The following is a 19,607-nucleotide window of genomic DNA, read 5'->3' as shown; positions in this document are numbered from 1 at the left end:
CCTTTTCCATTTAGTTTGTCCATCACTAATATCAGTCCACCCACACTCGTCATGTTCAAATGTACATGGGCCTGGAAATGAGACAAACATATATTCTTGAATTCAGATTTTCAGATCTTTCTCATTCAAATTCATTCAAGTTTCCACACTCACCACATCCATGCTCATCTTCCCCTTGTGGACAGTCTTTTTGATAGTCGCATTGAGCACTGGCGTTAACACAAACTGTACCAGTGGACAACCAACAAAAAAACTCATTTTCCTGCAACAAATAAAACTATTTTATTTATTTTTATTAGGGAAAAGATGTTACAGTTCTCCTGATTTTTACCTGACAGGGGGGCACAGGAGAGGTAGTAGTAGGACTTATACTTGTCGAGGACAGTGGAGCTAAAGTGGTGAATTCTCCAGGCAGGTCAGAGTTCAGTGGATCAAACAAACAAACTCCAGAGAAAGAAATATCATCCACACCCACAAGGCCTCTGGGTCCTTCCAGATGTTCATAATGAAAAACAACCTAAAAATGTAAAAGATTAAGTAAAGATTTGGGAAAAGTAATAGCTATAATTCTGGGACTGTACTCCATTTTATACATGTAATAAAGTAAAATAGCTTTGACAGTATATTGTAAATGTAGCTGTTGTGCTATTAGCATGCTAGTTGTTAGTTATGCAAAGATGGCAAAACTCCTTTCTGGCCTCTGAAAGTAGTAAAAGCTGTTTATAAACTCATCACGGTGAGGTATTAGGAAGGGATAGGATAGGATGTGAAAGAAAAATAACTCTGGACCATTGCAAACATGTTAAAATAAATTAGTTCATAGTACTTTTTATTACAATTGTTCAACCCTTTTCAAGAATGTATAGGGTCCAAACCAGTACAAATGTTACAAGGGAAAGAGCAGAATGAGGTACATATAGGCGAAACACTAAGGCACACAGCAGTCCGTGTATTTTTATATAACGCTTTACTGACCTTGCTCTCGGTTGTGGATGAGAAAGTGGCCTCTGCTCGTTGCCAATTGTAGCTGTGCTTATTTCTTATTTTCCAAACTAAAATCATCTGCACCGCTCCTCTGAGTCCTGGACCGAACTGTGAGATTCCCATCAGACAGGCTGTAGTAAAAGAACCGTACCTGTGAAGGAAGGAATACAAATATAAAATGTAAACTTTTAAAAATCGTTCCCTAAAGCACAAACTTGACCATCCTTGTGCAGATAATTTCTTTCTGCCTTGATTGCTGTGATTGTGGCTACTGTGCTTGAATAAATATAATGCTTACCAAAGATATACTTGTATTAAACTCAAGTTTTTATATATTCATTTTATTGAGAACCAATTTTCATTTACAACAACACAAGCTCAAGTATTGTTGAACTTACAGTGCAGTTGGTGCTGGGCAGTAGTGTTCTGGAGAGAATCTCAGAAACATGGTCATTCTTCTGACTGGGGTTTAAATAATGTCCTGTAATGACATATAGTCTGTATATGCTCAGCTCTTCAACAGTTTAAGTTCTTTGCATATGTCAGACCTGCCGCAGAGTTTTTGGTGTGGTCTCGAGGAGGTCCGAGGTCGGGCCATCCCTCCTGCCCTGTGTGTAAAGTCCATTTAACCACAGGCACATTGGCCATGTTGTTGGCCCAGAAGCACAGACCATTTTCAAAACTGCAACGCTCAGTCACCCCTTTCTCCTCTATCAGAAGAAAAATAAGGACAAATTGATGCTTAGATACTATTCCACCAAACCAAGTAAAAACCAAACTCTTGTCACTTCGTGAAACTTGTATATTATATTGCTATATCTCACCACAGTGACTCTCATCAGACCAGTCGCCACAGTCATCGCTGAAATCACAAACTCTGCTGAGCTCCACACAGGCCTGGTTTTTACATGTAAACATATTCTCTGGACATGAAGACTGTGGCTCTAAATAAAAAAAAAAAAAAATTATCTAACTTCAGTAATACGTACTATTACATTAGTTACATTATTTTATTAAAATTATGTGCATTAAAAAGAGCACAAAAAAGTGTAAATTCACCCTTTCAGTATCCAAAATATTACAACATATACAATAGTATTACATTATTGAAGCTGCACTATGTAACTTTTCTGGGTCCACCACCTGATTTTCTCCATAGAGATGTTATTGCTTTGCCTGGAATGTTTCACAGGATGACGTTAGACTTCTTCATCTTCATGAGGAAAACAAGTGAAGCCACCATGCTAAGTTACTGGTCAAATGGAGAGCCGACTACTGGGGATGTAACAAAAAATGAAATATCGTGATATCGTATTGTCACAATAATATCATAGACCATGTACCATGAGATGTATATCGTGAAAAATCATACAGAGATTTAGATATTGTTACATCGTGAGCTTCCCCACCATATTGTGAGATTACCCATGATATCACAATAAATATTGTACTATGAGGTTGATACCGTGACGATATCGTATCGTGAGACTTGGATATCGTTACACCCCTAGCGACTACGCTTAACGTAAAAGCAATAAAGCATGTAACATTTTCATGGAGACAAACAAATAGCGGACCCTCCACCTTGAAAGATGCTTAGTGCACCATTAATTTCAACCTAGCCGAATGACCTTCCTATAGAAGTTTAAAACAGTTTTAATTTGAACTTTGTGTAAGCTTTTGTTGTCCTAGTCAAGTGCTTAAAGTTACACAAAATGACACATTCAATATCTGTGCAGAAAGAACAAAAATGTGGCTGTTTGCTGCAGGTGTTCCAATCAGTAGGAGCAAGTAGAGGGTGCTCTTGGAAAAATTCAAAATATGTATTGTATTGTAATTGTATTTGTATCATTAGAACTATTTTCCTCCTTTTTGCAAAATAAGGACAAATTTTGTGAACCTGACAGAGTACAGTTGGTGAAGCTTATGTTGTCGATAGCAATATGTCCTGGTCCAGAGGTCCTGGCTTCAAACCGGACCCTGAAGTCATGTGGGACTCGACCTAGCATGACCTCCACGCCATGCCACTCGTCTCCATGGTGACCAGACCCCCACCACAAAAGGGTTGGAGTCCCTGGACCATACTGGAGAAACACTTTAAGTGCGCCCATTTCTGTAAAAAAAAAAAAAAAAAATAACTAAAATTATTGATGGTTAGAACTCACTGTCTACTGTGGCTAGTCTTTTTCAGTTACTAGCCAATTAGGAGTTTATGTACTATTGGTTTCACAGAGTAACATCACTTCTACCTGTTGTGAAGAACTTTAATAGGGACCTTGATCATTCAAAAGATAAATTATTTTTATTTTAAAACACTGAAACACATTTATAGCCACAATCAGGGTAGGTACGATCATTTGTGGCAGTGTATAATTGTAATAAAACGTATATTTCTGACTATCTGGCTGGCTTCTTCTGGCATTCACAAAATATAATTTTTTAACTGAAAATGTTCTTCTGGAAGAAAAAAACCCTAAGAAAAGTCAACAATTCACCTGTTTTAGAATATTGTTAATGCAACAAAATACAAACAATAATACCAAGCCCTTGCAAAAGTCCATATCAGATTTGAAGTACACCTACCCTGTGCATGCATGTTGTAGTAAAAGTGTCCAGTACATTCAGCAGAAGCCTGTTGCATTAAAGGACTCAGCAGCACAGCCGGACTCTCATACTCTGCACGCATCTCCTTCACTGTCATGTACCAACCTAAAAAAAGATTTGATAATGAATAACACTGCAATACAATGAAGATGAATTTATTGATAATTACAATAGTTTGTCAAATTAAATAACTGTCAACACATGCAAATGAAAATATAGGTTGCATTCATTTGCATTTAGCATATGATTTAAAGTAGGGGTGGGGTGGAGCTAAAAGGTTAAAATTCACCTTCAAATGGAGATGCTTTAACCTGGTTTCTGGTTACTAATTTGGTAATTATTGGGATTTAATTGTTGCTGCTGTGATTGTCTAAAATTCATTGTCCCTCCTCTTCCTGGACAATTTCAGAGCTAACTTTTTTAACAGTGTCAAAACTTTAAGACATAAAACACACAACATCAAACACACAACAACAATAAGGTAAAAATCTGTACTTTTTCTGTTTTGAAGCCCCTGCCCTCCATCTGAAATGACAAATGTATAGCAAGCAAACTGGTAAAAGAATGTGTTAGTAGCATGAATTTATACCTAGAGTCCCATTGTCTCTGATCCATTTTAACTGTCCGTTGCTTGTATCATGCCAACCACAGGTATCAGTTTCAAAAGAGCAGCCCACAAACTCTGGAGTGCTTTCATTAACTGCCAGTAAAATAGACAAAACAATTAACACACAAACATACAGGTTGTTAATAATAGTCTTATATACATGTACACCTGTACCTTGACATAGACCTGGACTAATACTGATGTCGTCAATGGCAATGTATCCTGTTGGTTTAGTTTCAGCTTCTATCAGCAGCTAAGAGCAACAAAGAGTCAAACAGCCAAGAACACCTTACAGCGACTGATAGTGTTAAAAACTCTGTACCGTATTTTTACCCATGTATTTCAGCAAAATATGTCTATCTCCAGCTTTTGCTTGCTCCATGCTGTGTGCATCTTATTAGAGTGCTTTTTATTGTCCCATAATCAGGACGTGGACTGTTAGCATACTCATAGTTGTTAGTTTTACCACCATGGCAAAACTTCACTCTGATTTAAACTCACTGGGATGAATCATTAGGATGGTAGTGAGGAATTACTTTGGATGCATGATTTAAAATGAACTAGCTCAGTTTTTTAAAACATTTTTAAGATGGTAAAAATCAGGTACAGTGCCTTGAATGGTTATTGTTTTACCCGGAAAGGCTTGCTGTTCATTGTGAGAGTACGAGAGAACCTGGTCCATTCGTTAGCACTGGTGTTAATGTTAAATCTCAGGTCCTCCTCCACTTGTCCTGAATGAATTTTTAACTGCAAAGCCCCAGATTCACTGACAAAAGGATTAAACAGAAAAATCATGAAACAAATTAAGATTTGGCAAATAGAGTGGCAGTTTTCCTGTATTGACTCATTTGTTTAATTAAAGCTGCACTATGCTACTTTTCTAGTGGAGAATCTGACATTTGTAAAGATTTTGGAAAACAAATATCACAAGATGATTGTCTTTGTGTCTGTACAATCTTGTAGCAATTTTATATCTCCCCAGATCTTGTCCCAATTTTAACCTGGTTTCCACTGAACTTTACCACATTAGCTGTTGAAAAATGTCACAAAACATTTCTCAGACTGCTTTCTCTGACCCTTACCACTCATAGTTGTTGCACAAAGAGAAGCAGGTGATTCATGGCTGAATGACTTTAGTGCACAGTTTTAGAAGGAAGTATAGGAGGAAACTGAGGCCTTCTAACAGGATAGAAAGCATCCTCTGTGCTGTTGCATACTGTATGTTTGTGAAACTTTTAAGGGTGATTCTGCTGACCTGGTTCCCATAAAGGCAGAGGTAGAGTAGTAAAATCATGACACTGAATTTATTATTTGAAGTAAATGAAATTGGAAAGACAAAACTTTTATTAATGCATAAAATCTGGTATGTACAAAGGACAGACTAGGGATGGGTCAATATGGTTTTGACCGATTTGCCAATACTGATATTTTGCTCACAAATTTACTTTAAAGAATTTAAAGTAACAATCACAAATCTTCTTTTCACTTTTGTGAAAATAATAACAAAATATATTTTTGTGGGATATAAAATAATTTGTTACATGTTCGTGCAAACATACAGCCACATAATTCTTCTATTTCCATTCTGAGTCAAAAAGGATACACACAAAAGGGCTCACTGAGGTCAATACAAAAACCCTATAGAATATCAATATTAAGCACTGATGTCTGCTGATATCAAAGGAACTATATCGATATCGGCCAATACCAATACTGCTAATACTGGAACCGATATATGCCCCATCTATAGGATAGACCACAGCAATTAGAAAAAAAAAATCCTACCTGAAAGAGCGGTGCAAGAACCAAATATTGAAATAATTTAATATTCTAAATAAAGTAGGAGCGGACAGGAACCAAAAAAACGGCCCTGTACTTTTCCCCCACCATTCAGCCCACATTAAAACTTGAGGACGGGGGGGAGTGGGGTAGGGGTACTAACTGAATGTAATTGTGCACGACATACCTCTGCATATAGGACCAAAAGGAGAGACACGAAGTAGTCCCTTGGGGTAGAATCCATTCAGAAACTACCTGTGCTCTGCTACTGTGATCCAGGTGCTGTGCAGAGCTCAACAAAAATACACCTACAGTCATAAGAATCACAAAAACATTGTTACTGACTTTTTTTTTTTTAAACTGGCTTTTTTTTTTTTTTTAAATATACTGACATTTAAAAAAATAATAATAATATTGGGCAGAGGAAGTGAAAGAATGAAAACAGAAGTGGAGGCTAAAGAAACCTGAACAACAGCATAGACAATGGGCTATAGTTGTATTGGCAAATCTAATGATTTTGTAACACTTCTGGAGGAGTCACTAAGTTACATGTCAAATCTGTGGAGAGGCAACCCTTCGTACAGTAAAAATGCATCTTTTTAAGTTTAATGCCACATCATGCCACATTCCAGGCAAATCAGAAGCATAGTCATGGAGACAAGCAGGTCTCCCCAGAAAAGTTACTTAGCAATTTGTGGAAAATCATCTTATATTGCAGTTCATATATGCACTGGGTTTCAGCTTCCCATTTAGAAGATGATCGATTTTGTTGATAACTATAGGAATGCATACTTTTCATCATTCTGAACCCGTGTACAGTATATGTGTAGTTGTGTACCGTCAGAGGTTTGAATGGTATGGTCGGTTGATGGGCCAGTTATGCCTCCAGAGGACAAAACCCAGTCGTGGCCCCCTTCTATGGGACGGTTAACCCAAGAACAATGCCCTGACTCAAAATCACAGCTGCCTCTAGGACTGCAGGCTCCCTTTGTTATAGAGATATCATCTATCTTCACTGTAGAGGTCATTCCAGGCACATCAAATCCTTTGAAAACAACCTAAAAATACAGGAAATATAAGTGTGTGGAGAGGATGATATAATTATTACTACCTATTTCACCTGTCAAACTATTCGGATCAAGACAATTCAATGACCATTTTGAGGCCTTACATGAAACTTGGCAGGTGCCCACACAGTGACTTCGGCCATCTCCCAGGTCAGAGACATTGAACTAGATGACTCCCAAAGCTTTTCATGCAACTCTCCACTCCAGAACAAATGGACAGCAAGAGTGTTGGAGGGTGCCGCAGGCACCTGGTACCTTTAAGAAAGGAATACACCATTTCATAATAACATGAGGTAGTGTTATCAAATCATACATACAAAAATACAATAAAAACATCAATACATATGACAGTCTGACACAAATATAATGAGTTTTGGATGTGTTTGGATGTTCCATTTTCATAGTATTTAATGTATCAGATTAAAATTGGGTACACTTTTTCAGTCAGCTCTAATTGGACAATGATTCTCAATCTTTTCATGAACATTTCCAAAATAAATACATGTCCAAGTTTAAGTTGAGACTCAACTTGGACTTATCTTGGACTAATTCATAACAGTGTGCAACACAAATCAAGTACCTAAAGCTAAATTCAGAATAAAATTAATTTGACTGAGAATGTGGTGTATGATGAGATACAAAATAACACAATGGGTCATGTTTTTTATGCCATATTCTGGAAGTTCACAGACTTTGGACTTGCACAATGCTATGTTACAGTGGCCTCACCAGAAGCGCACACACATCTCTGCAGCCGCTGGAAGCTCGTAAGTGAGGAGTTGAGCCACTTTAGGTGTGGTTGAGTTTGACAACAGTACATTCATATAAAAACCTGGAGGACGACACATGACAATAAGTAACTGTAGTTTTGATGTAATGATTGCTTAAATCTGTATCGTCAGCATGAATACAGATGATTCCAAAGAGACAGGATGTACTCAGTGACTGAGTCAAATGCTGAAAAATAAGAAACTGTTACTGGAATCTTGAGTCATAAGATACAAGCAAATTACGCCTCACCATGTTCAGTTCGGTAAGTATGATCTGGATTTGTATTTTTAGCTTTTGTTCGACTCCACCGTCCAACATGACTGACATCATTTTCATAATTACACCAGTCCACATCAAAACCACACACGTCTGAAACAGAAGAAAAACAGAACAGATGTAAAGACAAGACAAAAAGTCATCAAACCCTTGCAGTTTTCCTTAGTAATGTTTTATTTTACTAATCAATCAAAGTATTATTCCATCTCTCTGTGATAAAAATGCACTAGACATTAATTTAATTGATAATGTCTACAGAAGATGGAAGCATGAACAAAAAAACAAAAACAAAAAAACACATTACCATGATTTTGGCAAACTCCGCCTTTCACTGTAATGTCATCAACAGCAATAAAACCTTCACTGCTCTTATTTCTGTACGCACTGAACAAGAGCTGTGGGTTGAAACATAATACATTAGTAATTGAGCATTTTGTTGTGCATAAATACTTGTGTACATGAGTTTAAGTAAAAAAAAAAAAAATTACCTTCTTTATGTCATTATTCTTAATATTTACTTGAGACTTAGTCCACTTTCGATCCTGGGTTCCATCTCGTGTCCACACCAACAAGTCAGAAGATTTCTAGAAAAGAAAAACAGAAGTTTGTTTTACTTAACTTTTCTTGTGGGGGGTCTACTACTTGCTTGTCACCACTGTTTTGCCTATAATGTTCTCCACTATAGCAATAATAAACATATGGAGAAAACCAGATCTGTGGTGTGGCAAGCCTGCTTACAGTAAGGATGGAGATGTCCGTTAATTTTGGAGCAATAACAACACTAGTAATGATATAAATGTTTAATGATATAAGTTTAACCTGCCATACTGTGGAATATTGCCAGGTGAAGGAATAACATCTTCAGTGAAACAAGCTACTAGTGGGGAACACTCACTAGAAAATAGTATGCTAAATAAACATAAATACAGCAATCAAGTGCAATTTCTAGTTTCTACAAAAATATAAACAAAAATGTATAAAAAACACTCTTACGGTCTGAATGAGCAGATCCAATGAGGACACAGTTGGCCCTGACATGTAAAACCAAAATTCAACACAAAACTCTGAAAAAAACTCCAGAATTGGGGTGGATATAAAGGCCTTCTCGCCATCTTCAGAGCCAGATCCATTTAACAGCAAAAAGAAACCTGAAGAAATAAAAATGTTTTTTAAACCAATGTCAAAAGTATAATACATACATACATACATATATAAATACATAAATACCCTGATTATTTCCAACAGTGTGGTCATACTGAGCCCCATGCCATGGGTGATCAATATTAAGTCCATTCCTAAGAGTCCAATTCACATCTGCACCAACCTCTGGAACCCAGGTGCACAGACCTGTACATTCAAGACACAAATATCCAAGAACTTTCAGCAACTTTCAACACAAATTGAGGAGCTGTCAATAACTGAAACAATGATTTCCAGGGTTATAACTAAAATATTTTTATTCTTCTTATGACCAGTCCACTATATAGGACATCTATAGAATACGTGTATGCGTTAAAAATCAAACCTAAAACGTATTCAATCCAATCCACTTTACTTATATAGCACATTCCTGTATTTATTCCTCAAGAATCCCTTGAAAAGTATTCTTACAGTCACCTTTCCATAGACCTGACCTATAACTTGGCCTGGTGTAATCACTTGCTTGTCTCCATCAAATTCAATGGCATATTGTGGAGCACTCTAGGCAAATCAATAACATAGACATAGCACATAGCACATAGACATAGCAATAACAATAACAATAACAAGACAAGCACGTGGCATATGCTGGAGAGTTGAAAAGATTTTTGAGAAATGCAACAATATGCTGGAATTACAAGGTCTATGTGTCATGAAACATTAGTCATTTTACTGGGAAGAACTGTAGACATTTTTAAGATAAAAGTATTTCTATAGAGATCTGGTTTTCGGTAAACTACATTTGAGGAAATTTGTGACCTTGTTCAAAAGTGCAGTCCATGGCGGAGGGAGGGGCAGGGGTGGTTGGAGGAGGAGCAGTTGTTGTTGGGATTAAGTCACTGCATGAAATATCTTTCATAATATGGATGTCATCAAGAGAAATACTGCCACAATTTGACTCTGGACAAGTGGCCTCAATAACAATCTGCAACAACCATTGAAATATAAATGAACACGTGTGTAAATATGGCATTGTGTATGATAACAGTATGTTACTATATGTTTTACTTGGTGTAGCCCAGATGCCATGTAATCCACTCTACCGAGGATCCAGGAGGAGTTCAAAAACCCATGTGTGCTCCACAGGGGTTGAAGGGAATCATTTTCATTGATCAGTACAGTCAAAATAAAGTTTGAAGGATCTGAAAACAAAACAAAAAAATCACAATGTAGAAGAAAATCACACAAATGTTACACAATACTTGATACATACTTGATCCATTATAATGTATCCCACTATATACCAACAAGTAATAACAAGTAATTACAATGTTCTAAGGACTAGAGTGGTTGTGGGTATGAATTATTACATTGTTACAAAAATCATTCTAACCTTTTGAGATACTGATCTGAACTGAACTTGCAAAAGCATGACATCATTACATGTTTTTGTTATTGATACTATTATATGATATATATGATATGATTACACTTAGCCTTAATAAAGCATGAACAAAAACTTAATTCTTCTTAAAATTTAATGATGAACAAATTGTTTATTAAGAATGATTTACGCTTAGTAATTACTTAGTTAATACCCTAACTTCTAGCCCTTTAATAGGAAGTTATTAAACAGGAATAATTCATTATAAACACTTTGTTAAATATGAATTATATTTCTGTTTATGCTTTACTTAGGCTAATTAAGGTGTAGTTATTATAAAGTGGCACCAATTGTTTACACATACAAATAAAACATCTGTTTGCACTGCTAAAAAATACATGATGCTCAAAGTATATTATAAAAAACTTTGCTAGTTTAACAAATAAAATAAACTTACAGTCAACTACCCAATCTGATGAGTAATGCCAGAGCTCCAAACAGGCTTTTTCCACTGAGTCCATCAATTCACTCTCAAGCCGAGCCATTTCATTAGGTTTAGTATTTGTGAAGAAGGCAAAATGACCTAGAAAGTGTAATAAAAACATACAAATTTTGATTTACAAACTGGTTAAACTCACTGACTTTGAACAGTGGTACACAGGGTTGAACAATACAGGATTACAGCATTACAAATATTTTACTCTCAAGACTGAAATGAATTTGGATTCATAAAAAGCAATAAGCATTTCTGTATAATATATAGTGAGTATTTACCAAATCGAGAATCAAGGCTATGATCTCGTCTTGGGATAAATGAATTTCCCAAACTGGATCCAGAAAGCCAGTCCCAGTGCAGTCCAGTCTCGACAGGTGGACTGTTCACCCAGCCACAGAAGTCCATTTCAAAGTCACAAAAACCTTTTATGAAAAGATAAGAAGCATAAGTACTATTTAGTTTACCATATTTAGAGTATGCAGAGACCAAAACTACACATTTTTACTGACCTTGGGGTGGACAGGCATCATTTAGCACAGTCAAGTCATCTATAGCAATATTTCCCTTTGGTTCAGGACCTGCAACTGCCTCAAATATCACCTGCAGTTCAAAAGCAACAATGAATAGTTTAGTTTTCTCATGTTCTAATTAGTTTAAATATTATTTTATGTACATTATGTAATCTTTTGGCAGGGGTCCACCAATTGCTTGTTTCTATGTAAATGCTGTTGCTTTATAGTATGGCATTATCTGTTTTGCATTTATTTAATTATTATTATATTTTATTTCTCAAAAATAAATGCGAAAACATGTATTCTCCCACTTGTCTCTACACTGTTCTGACTTGTAAATTGGCTTGGTAGCACTACATACTTGTCTCAGCTATTAATGTTTAATGAGTAATCAATAACATCTTCATTGAAACACACAGGTCATCGAATTACACAGAGGCCAATTTATACCAACCTATCCCCAGCCAAAACTGTCCTTTTGGAGCTCTACAGTATTGGGCCCAGTCTCAAATACAAAGTTGAAATAACTTTTTTTTAAGAAAATTAATGCTGTAGCATGCTGCGCACTGTGTATGATCATATTGAGACATTAGAATTGTTTATTTTCCACATTTCCATGGAACAGAGGAAGTCATAAAGTAAGTGAGTAATTTCTTCTGAAATTTTGCAGTGTTTCCAGTGAAATCCACACCAGGTAATGAATGACAGAGTATAGTGTATGGATTTGTATATAAAGATAAGATCTTCGGGGTTGGACCAAGGCAGAACTCATATGACTGAATTAAGTTCTTCATGTCTCCACATTTGGTCTCAACAGCAAGGTACATTTTCTGCAGATTTAAGTCAAAACTTGTGAACATGTGAGGAGGCAAAGGGACGCCCTGTGGCTCAGGATGCTTTTTGCTAAACAAGAGTATAAATCCTCATCAGCACCACGCTCTCTTACTGCAACACGATTAGCGGTAAACCTTGCGATTAAAATGCACTTGTCTTATCACTGAAATCGACTAAAATACATATCATGATTTATCGATCTTTCAATTTTTGGCACAGCCCTACATAGCACAACTTTAAATATTCAATTTGTATGTATATTTTTGACTCAGTGGCTTTAATGAATGTGGCAAATGTAAATGTGAAATGGGGATGAAGAGTGAAGGAGTGACATTCGAGAATTTTGACAGATATCTGACTCGAATTATAAAACTGAAACGTCAGATGCTTAGCTGAACAAATGTAGGATCTTTAAACACAATATGATGTTACCTTAAACTGGTGATTTGGACTGTGTAGTAAGATTCTCCCGTGTCTCCAGTGGCTGCCCTGATCCCCCTGTCGGTTCCACACTCGGACCAGCTCTGCACTGCTTTCATTGGTTTGAACATAAATATTTATTTCACCATCGCCCAACCCCTCCATGTGGTACCAGAACATTAGGCACTCTCCACCAGCTGCAGTGGGCCCCATGTCTGCTGTCATCACAGACACTTTAGACCCCGCTGCAAGACTCCACAACTCAGAACTCAAGTAGTAACCTACACAACAAGAAAGGCATTTACTGTTGATACATGAAACCTACTGAACAATATAGACATCAAAATCAGTACAGTTAATTGAATTAAACAGATTTGGTCATACAAACTGGCTGCCACATAACCCTAAGCCAGTTCTATTATACAGTAAATATATTTTTTGATTGAAGGAATGATTAGGGACGATTCTTCCAATTACTTGATCCACAAACTAATTCATGTTTGTTTTAAGAGGCATTTTCTGTATTATCCTTAATATATAAACTGAATATAATAGACTGAATCAAGTAGACAAAAAATAACTTCTTAAAACAGTGGTTTACCTTGGTCCGTCCCCAGGGTGTGGTCTGCCTCTGGTCCTGGAGCGTTAGCTGGTAGCACACTCCCTTTGACCCTGGACCAGCCTAAACCTCCAAAAGACTGAAGGCCACACAGAGACCCCTGGAAAGTGCACTCTCTCTCTGCAGGGCAGGACCCACTTGAGACACGGGACACCACAATATCGTCTATGGATATGCTCCCTTGTGTCCCCCCTAACACTGCTTCTATTATAAACTGAAACATTAGAGATGAGAAAAATAATGTAGAATGAAATATACTTAAGTGAAAAAGAACTTTGACTGAAGGTGCACAATGTAACTGCATGTCTCCATTGAGATGTTAGCTTCAGTATGGCATTATCTATGTTAGATTTATTAAATAACAGGAGTTTTAATTGCTAAACATCTTGAAAAACAACAACAATCTTAGTGTGAGTGGGTTTGGTTTTCCACAGATCAGACCTATAACTTGGTTTGGTGACATTCTTGCTTGTTTTCATGAAGGAAAATTATCTTAAATTAGGTCTAATACCATATGTTGGAACCTGCCAGGAAAAGCAGCAGCAAATCTGTGGAAACATGCAGGTGTAACAAAGTGGACCTTAGAGAATGATTTTACAATTGCACAACTGTTACAAACCCGAGCAACACTAAATCAGATGTAGTAAGTTAAATAGCAAAAAAAACTGTCCCAGAAATTATACAAGTCAAGAAAAGCTAAACAGAGTCAAACATGTATAAATTAGAATTTGCTTGTCTAAGAAAAAAAGTTTGTTGGTTTTCAGTGTTGCTTGTGATTATTATTAGTATTTTAGGCTTTTGAGTGCCATAAAATAGTTACTGTATTCCTGTAAATTTAGGAACCAGTAAGCAAGTTTTTGATTCAACTGCTTTGGGAGGAAATAAAAATAAAAGATTATCCAAAAATACCTGCATTGGTTTGTCACTTTGAAAAGTCAAATCAGCAAATCTCCATTTATTTCCCTGTGTCCCACTTCTCACCCACACAACTGTTTCTTCTTCACCAGGATGTCTGGTGATAAATTTTAATGAACCTAGAGTTGAGAAGAAAGTATGAATCAATGAATGACTACAAAGAGCAATAACTTGACTAAAACTGGGATAATATTCATCGGTTTTATAGCTGTTTTTATTTATTTGAGGTATACCTATATTGTTGCCAAATATATGGTACCAAAAACTGACACATAGGCCTTCGTGTGCTGACTGGGGAAAGCTGACAAGTCTGGCTGCTGAACTGATATTTTGATTTCTCTCGGCCTTTATTACCATATGGTAACCTGAAAGAATAACAAGAGGCACAGTTAAACAATGCCATGAAATAATAGTTTGATAATGTATTGTAATATTAGTACAAAGTATACCAGTAACTTCAGGGTTGTCCCCAAATTCAAATTTATTCCTGTCCCACAAAAGGTTGGCTGTGTAGTCATGATACCAAGAGCATGTGTCTTTCTCAAAGTCACAAGACAGCTGATCTGAAGCTGGAGGTATGTCATCCAAGCCACAATTATTAAATAAGATATCATCCAACTTTATATCGCTATGGCCCATGAAGGGACGCTGGGAAACAAATTGCAGCTGTGGAGTAAAAGAAAGAAAAAAAAAAACATTACACCCAAAATAAGGACATTTCCAAGGAACAAGTCAGCTGAGTTCTGCATTAAAAAACTACAGAGTCCAAAGAGGGCTGATGCTGCTGTAAACTGCATCACAACAAAGAGACGTGCAGTTATCGGCATCTCCTATGGATTATTGTAGATCATGCAAGCAGTGAGAAACAGATTTTTTTTTCATATGTACCAAAATTACTATGGGACACTGCTGAATCCTACATGTATCACTGATTAAAACAATTAAAATGGAGAACAAAGTAAGTATAGAGAAGTGGGACAGAAGGGTTAAAAATTTGAAAAGTCAGTTTTAAATAATAAACTGCTTTAAGATAATACAGAAACCCTGAGTGGGAGTAAATAAATTGAAAATAAAGGTGGAACACCCCATTTGAGAGGAATCAGGGTGAGTTACAGCCTTTCATTAAGTTTGAGAGGAATGGTAAAAGTGCAAAAAAGGCACAGAAACCAATTTTCTACAATCAGTACTAACCTTATATCCTTTAGGTTGATTCCCAATGAAAACAGTTGCTTTTTCCCATTCATTTGTGTTACTTTTTGAAATGGACAATAACGTTTTGTCACTCGAACCTCTCACTATTTTTACTTTCAGGTCCGATATAGCATGGGTGTCCATGTCATATATGTGGTACCAAAAGCTGAAATGAAAGAAGAGTTATAACGCTTTTTGGCATTTGGTAACAAAGTATAACATACATCAGTCATTATTTGACATGTTCTTCAATGAACACTTTTACTATATTGATCTAAAACAGCTTAATAATAGAAATGGGACCAATAACTTCCTGTTCAAAACTGCAGTACTGAAAAGGCCATATTCCTGCATGACCAGCAGCAGATTTGTACATAAAAAAAAAAATGGCTGTGCAACATCTTAGCACTTTTGTATGACCCAAAATCTACAAGCTGTGGGCAGGGATAGGACAATAGGTGAAAACAAACATTTTCTGAGCACTCAAGCTTCCAGTATAGGACAGTACAGTATTAATCAAAAAGACATGCATCAATCAAAATACTATATGTCAGCAAATCATGAGGGACACAAATATAATACAATAAAATGCACCTCATAGTTTTGCATTACAGGATTGTACTAATTATTTTATTATTTTAATCTTTCACAAATTGGGAAAGCATGCTGAAATATATCAATCAAGTACCTGAGAGAGCACCCAAGACCCAATACTTTTTTAACAGAGAACTCTAAAATAGCCTTTTGAAACATGGCCCCTCCTTCACTGACATCTATCTGCATCACATATCCTGCATAGAAAAAAAATAAACAACAAAATATCATCAAATCTTATCTCAGATGCAATAAATGAATCTTATGTATCTCGTGTTTTGTTTATAACTGGCCCGGAAGTGTACCCAATAGGGGTGTGCAATAATATCAACATATTGTATCATTTAATGTGCTGATACAGTATCGATATCATGGGCTGCTGTATCAATATATGGCCAATTATTTTTTTTTGTATATTTTACAAAATTATTTTGTTACAGTGCTACAGTTTTTTGTTTGTTTGTTTGCTTGTTAAGAGGAAGGAAACTCGTTTATGCAACAGATTTGACATTTTCACTGATGAGTAAAATGTATGTTTCATCTGAACTTTGCAAAAGAAGTGGTTTAAAAAAGACTTTTAGTATCATAGCCATGATTTAGCCTTTATTTTTCATTTAATTGTATCGAATCAATTTGAAATATATCATACTGAATCGTATTGAATCAAGGTATGTATTGTATCGGCAACTTCTTAACAATACCCAGCCTTAGTACCCAATGGACTCCCTGTGGTGTGGTCGTATCCAGGCACTGCACTACTATTGGCTCTTTGCCGTATCCAGGTGTATGATACATCTCCTGTAGAGTTCCACCCACATAAGTGATGCTCAAAGTCACATGATCCTGACAAAAAAAGAGTTTAAAAAACAAATCATCAAAATATACTGTCACCCCAAATAACCAATTATGCCTAGGAATATACATTTAATTTTTTGTATTTGGTCAGAACATGCAGTTGCCAATACTGGGCCTGGGATTGAACCAACAACTTTCAGATTGCTGGGTGAAAGCTATGCCACTTGTTATTATTTATTGTAGGTATATATTTATGTATTGTGATGATTTGACAATACTGTGACAATGGGACACGTTTATCATGACATGGAAGATTTACTGTTTTGGGATGAAATATCGAAACTTATGATGCACAAATCTCATCAATATCGGTTAGAGACTGGTTCCACCCACTTGCCATAGTAGTCTTGTCTTAAAGTTCTTTCACCTGACAACAATCACGTCTTTGAGATGAATAATGTCATCACTAAACTAACCTATATCTATCTATAAAAGCTACTCTGTGTAACTAATGAACTAATATTATTGCTTTGCCTTGAATGTGCACTGAACGACTTTTAAATTTCTTATTTCCATGGAGACAAACAGGTGATGCCAACAGATCGAGATACAGGTCAGATCTCTGGAGACGCAAGCCTGCTCACAGTAAGAGTGCATGTTTTTCAAGGTGCGCAGTACAAATTAAATATGCAAGATAGGTTTCAATTCGGTAGAAAATTCCAAGCAAAGCAATAATATCTCCATGGAGACAAACAGAAAAATTACACAGAGCAACTTTAAGTACTTTAAGTATTGCATACAAAATAGAAACAATACCACAGAAGTCCTCATCTGATCCATCTTGACAGTCCTCTCTGAAATCACAGCCTGCTCCAGATGGCACACATTCTCCACTCAAACAGCTGAACTGAGAACATGGAGACACTGCAACCAGAAAAACTGAGAAGGACAAATTATTATTAATATTTTTTCTCCTCAACAAAACAGCTACAGTAAATTCAACTCTCTCTTTTTATCTCTTACCAGGCAGTATAATCAGAAATGCCTGCATGTCTAGCCAAAACTGCATGAAATCCCAGTTGTTAGCATTAGTCTATAGAGCTCATCCCTAGCTAACCTCCTCGGTTGCTTTGAACACGTTTTATTGTACGTGCAGCAGTGAAAGCGTCAAATCTTATCTTTATCTAGGATCCCAAAGTCCAGAGAGCACTGGGACTGGACTGGGACAGTGGTTTTATGGCCCAATTAAATTCATTTAATTCATTTTATAAAGCAAATATTACACATTGTAAAAACTACTACTGTCATTAATGCTACTGTTTAAAATTATAAGCATCATCTTAACTGAATTAGATTTTAATAGACATCTTTGTACATACTTGGTGATAGGCTGACCTTATCTGACATTTTCACGTATCGGGTGAAGGCTAAGATGATCTAGGTGTACTGTATGTAATCTTGTCATTAAAATTGTGACATCATGTCAACTTGAAAGACTTTTGGTGAACTAGGACTCAGGAAATAAGTTCTTATGCAGTTAAATGGAGTTGTATTTTTTTTTTTTTTTTTTATAAAGAATAACTTTAATTTGGGTTAACTTTCAATGTTTCTGAGGCAACCTGTTGGCAATAGGTATATTTTGATTTAACATTAGCCCATGCTCTTAATTGATAATTGATCTCACAATTAAGACTCCATTTGTATTATATAATATGCAAATTACTTTGTATTGATGTTGTTGCAATGGCAACATTGATTTCATCAACCATGGATAAAAATGTTTTAATGGTTGCTTTGAACACTTTTCTATAGTTCCTTGTTTACTGGGTATTAGCCATTTAAGACACTACCTGTGTGTCTATCCTGAAAAGGAGAAAAGCTACAGAGGAAGTGAAAACACAGTTGAAACGCTCTGATTAAAGGCCTGTATGACTCAGAGGAGTAAGTGCAGAGAGCACAGGATGTTCAGCAAACAGCCACATCAGGACACCGACATAAAACATGTATAGATCTTTGGACTGCCACAATATACAGCTCAGACAATCAGCATTTCTATAGGCTCTGCTTCACAGTGTTTTAATATACTGGATTTGTATGCAATATTATATTATTCACTATGATCCTAAAGGTGCACTCTGCACTAACTTTTGTGGCGGAAGGTATCTGCTTGTCTCCACGGAGATGACAAGAAAAATAAAAAAAAAACTTTCTAAACATACAGTACATTATTACTGTGAGCTTTCGGTTACCACATCTCTAGATAAGACTAACCATATATAATAACCATATACAGTATAACCATAGCCATTGTGAAACATTCCAGTCAAAGCAATAACATCTCCATGGCGGACATTTCCACTACAAGAATTGCATAGTGTACCAAAAAGTTCAAAACACTGGTTCTCAACTAAAGTGGACTGACCTTCTGTCACTGACAAGTTACCTGATGAACAAGTCTTCAGTAATTTAATATTTTCTTTTTTCTTCTTCTTTGTTTCATTTACTTGAATGAAACAAATATGAATTATATTCAGATTACTAAATTAATTTCAATCTACTACTGCTTTATTACTGAGCCCATCCATTCAGTTCAGGCCTAACTTACAAATGTGCCACGTC

At 36.2% G+C, this 19,607-nt stretch overlaps 1 protein-coding gene across 2 annotated transcripts; it reads right to left on the bottom strand.

Annotated features, from left to right (window-relative positions):
• Window positions 1–376: 376 nt before the first annotated feature.
• si:ch211-106h4.4 (MAM and LDL-receptor class A domain-containing protein 1) lies at window positions 377–19,562 on the bottom strand. Of its 2 annotated transcripts, XM_055151344.1 has the most exons (35): window positions 19,432–19,562; window positions 17,805–17,927; window positions 16,908–17,036; window positions 16,288–16,390; window positions 15,600–15,765; window positions 14,858–15,074; window positions 14,642–14,773; window positions 14,403–14,527; window positions 13,476–13,707; window positions 12,887–13,155; window positions 11,618–11,708; window positions 11,387–11,530; window positions 11,070–11,195; window positions 10,297–10,430; window positions 10,048–10,213; window positions 9,316–9,435; window positions 9,082–9,236; window positions 8,577–8,672; window positions 8,393–8,483; window positions 8,062–8,181; window positions 7,771–7,873; window positions 7,146–7,296; window positions 6,813–7,032; window positions 6,162–6,282; window positions 4,829–4,961; window positions 4,370–4,448; window positions 4,178–4,288; window positions 4,084–4,113; window positions 3,568–3,693; window positions 2,885–3,097; window positions 1,809–1,928; window positions 1,533–1,694; window positions 1,383–1,465; window positions 976–1,135; window positions 377–517 (listed from the first exon to the last, which is right to left on the bottom strand). In XM_055151344.1, the coding sequence occupies exons 4-34, from the start codon at window positions 16,380–16,382 to the stop codon at window positions 1,034–1,036; spliced, it is 4,233 nt and encodes a 1,410-aa protein (XP_055007319.1). In that variant the 5' UTR covers window positions 16,383–16,390; window positions 16,908–17,036; window positions 17,805–17,927; window positions 19,432–19,562; the 3' UTR covers window positions 377–517; window positions 976–1,033. The 2 variants fall into 2 exon arrangements, with proteins under 2 accessions (XP_055007319.1, XP_055007320.1); XM_055151345.1 differs by lacking the exon at window positions 4,084–4,113.
• Between the last annotated feature and the right edge of the window lie 45 nt (window positions 19,563–19,607).

This window comes from Boleophthalmus pectinirostris, unplaced genomic scaffold, assembly GCF_026225935.1.
Source record: "Boleophthalmus pectinirostris isolate CB_2022bp ecotype Guang Dong unplaced genomic scaffold, ASM2622593v1 HiC_scaffold_16, whole genome shotgun sequence".
Taxonomy (NCBI): domain Eukaryota; kingdom Metazoa; phylum Chordata; class Actinopteri; order Gobiiformes; family Gobiidae; genus Boleophthalmus; species Boleophthalmus pectinirostris.
This window is presented reverse-complemented; position numbering and strand designations above follow the sequence as displayed.

Bases quoted from the DNA above. Each gene is read 5' to 3' on its own strand.
- si:ch211-106h4.4 (XM_055151344.1), bottom strand. From the start codon at position 16,382: ATGCAGATAGATGTCAGTGAAGGAGGGGCCATGTTTCAAAAGGCTATT. The intron at 7,297-7,770 runs GTGAGGCCACTG...CCTTTCTTAAAG, and splicing joins GAGATGTGTGTGCGCTTCTG to GTACCAGGTGCCTGCGGCAC. The intron at 4,962-6,161 runs GTATGTCGTGCA...TCCTTTTGTCAG, and splicing joins TTTTGGTCCTATATGCAGAG to TGAATCTGGGGCTTTGCAGT.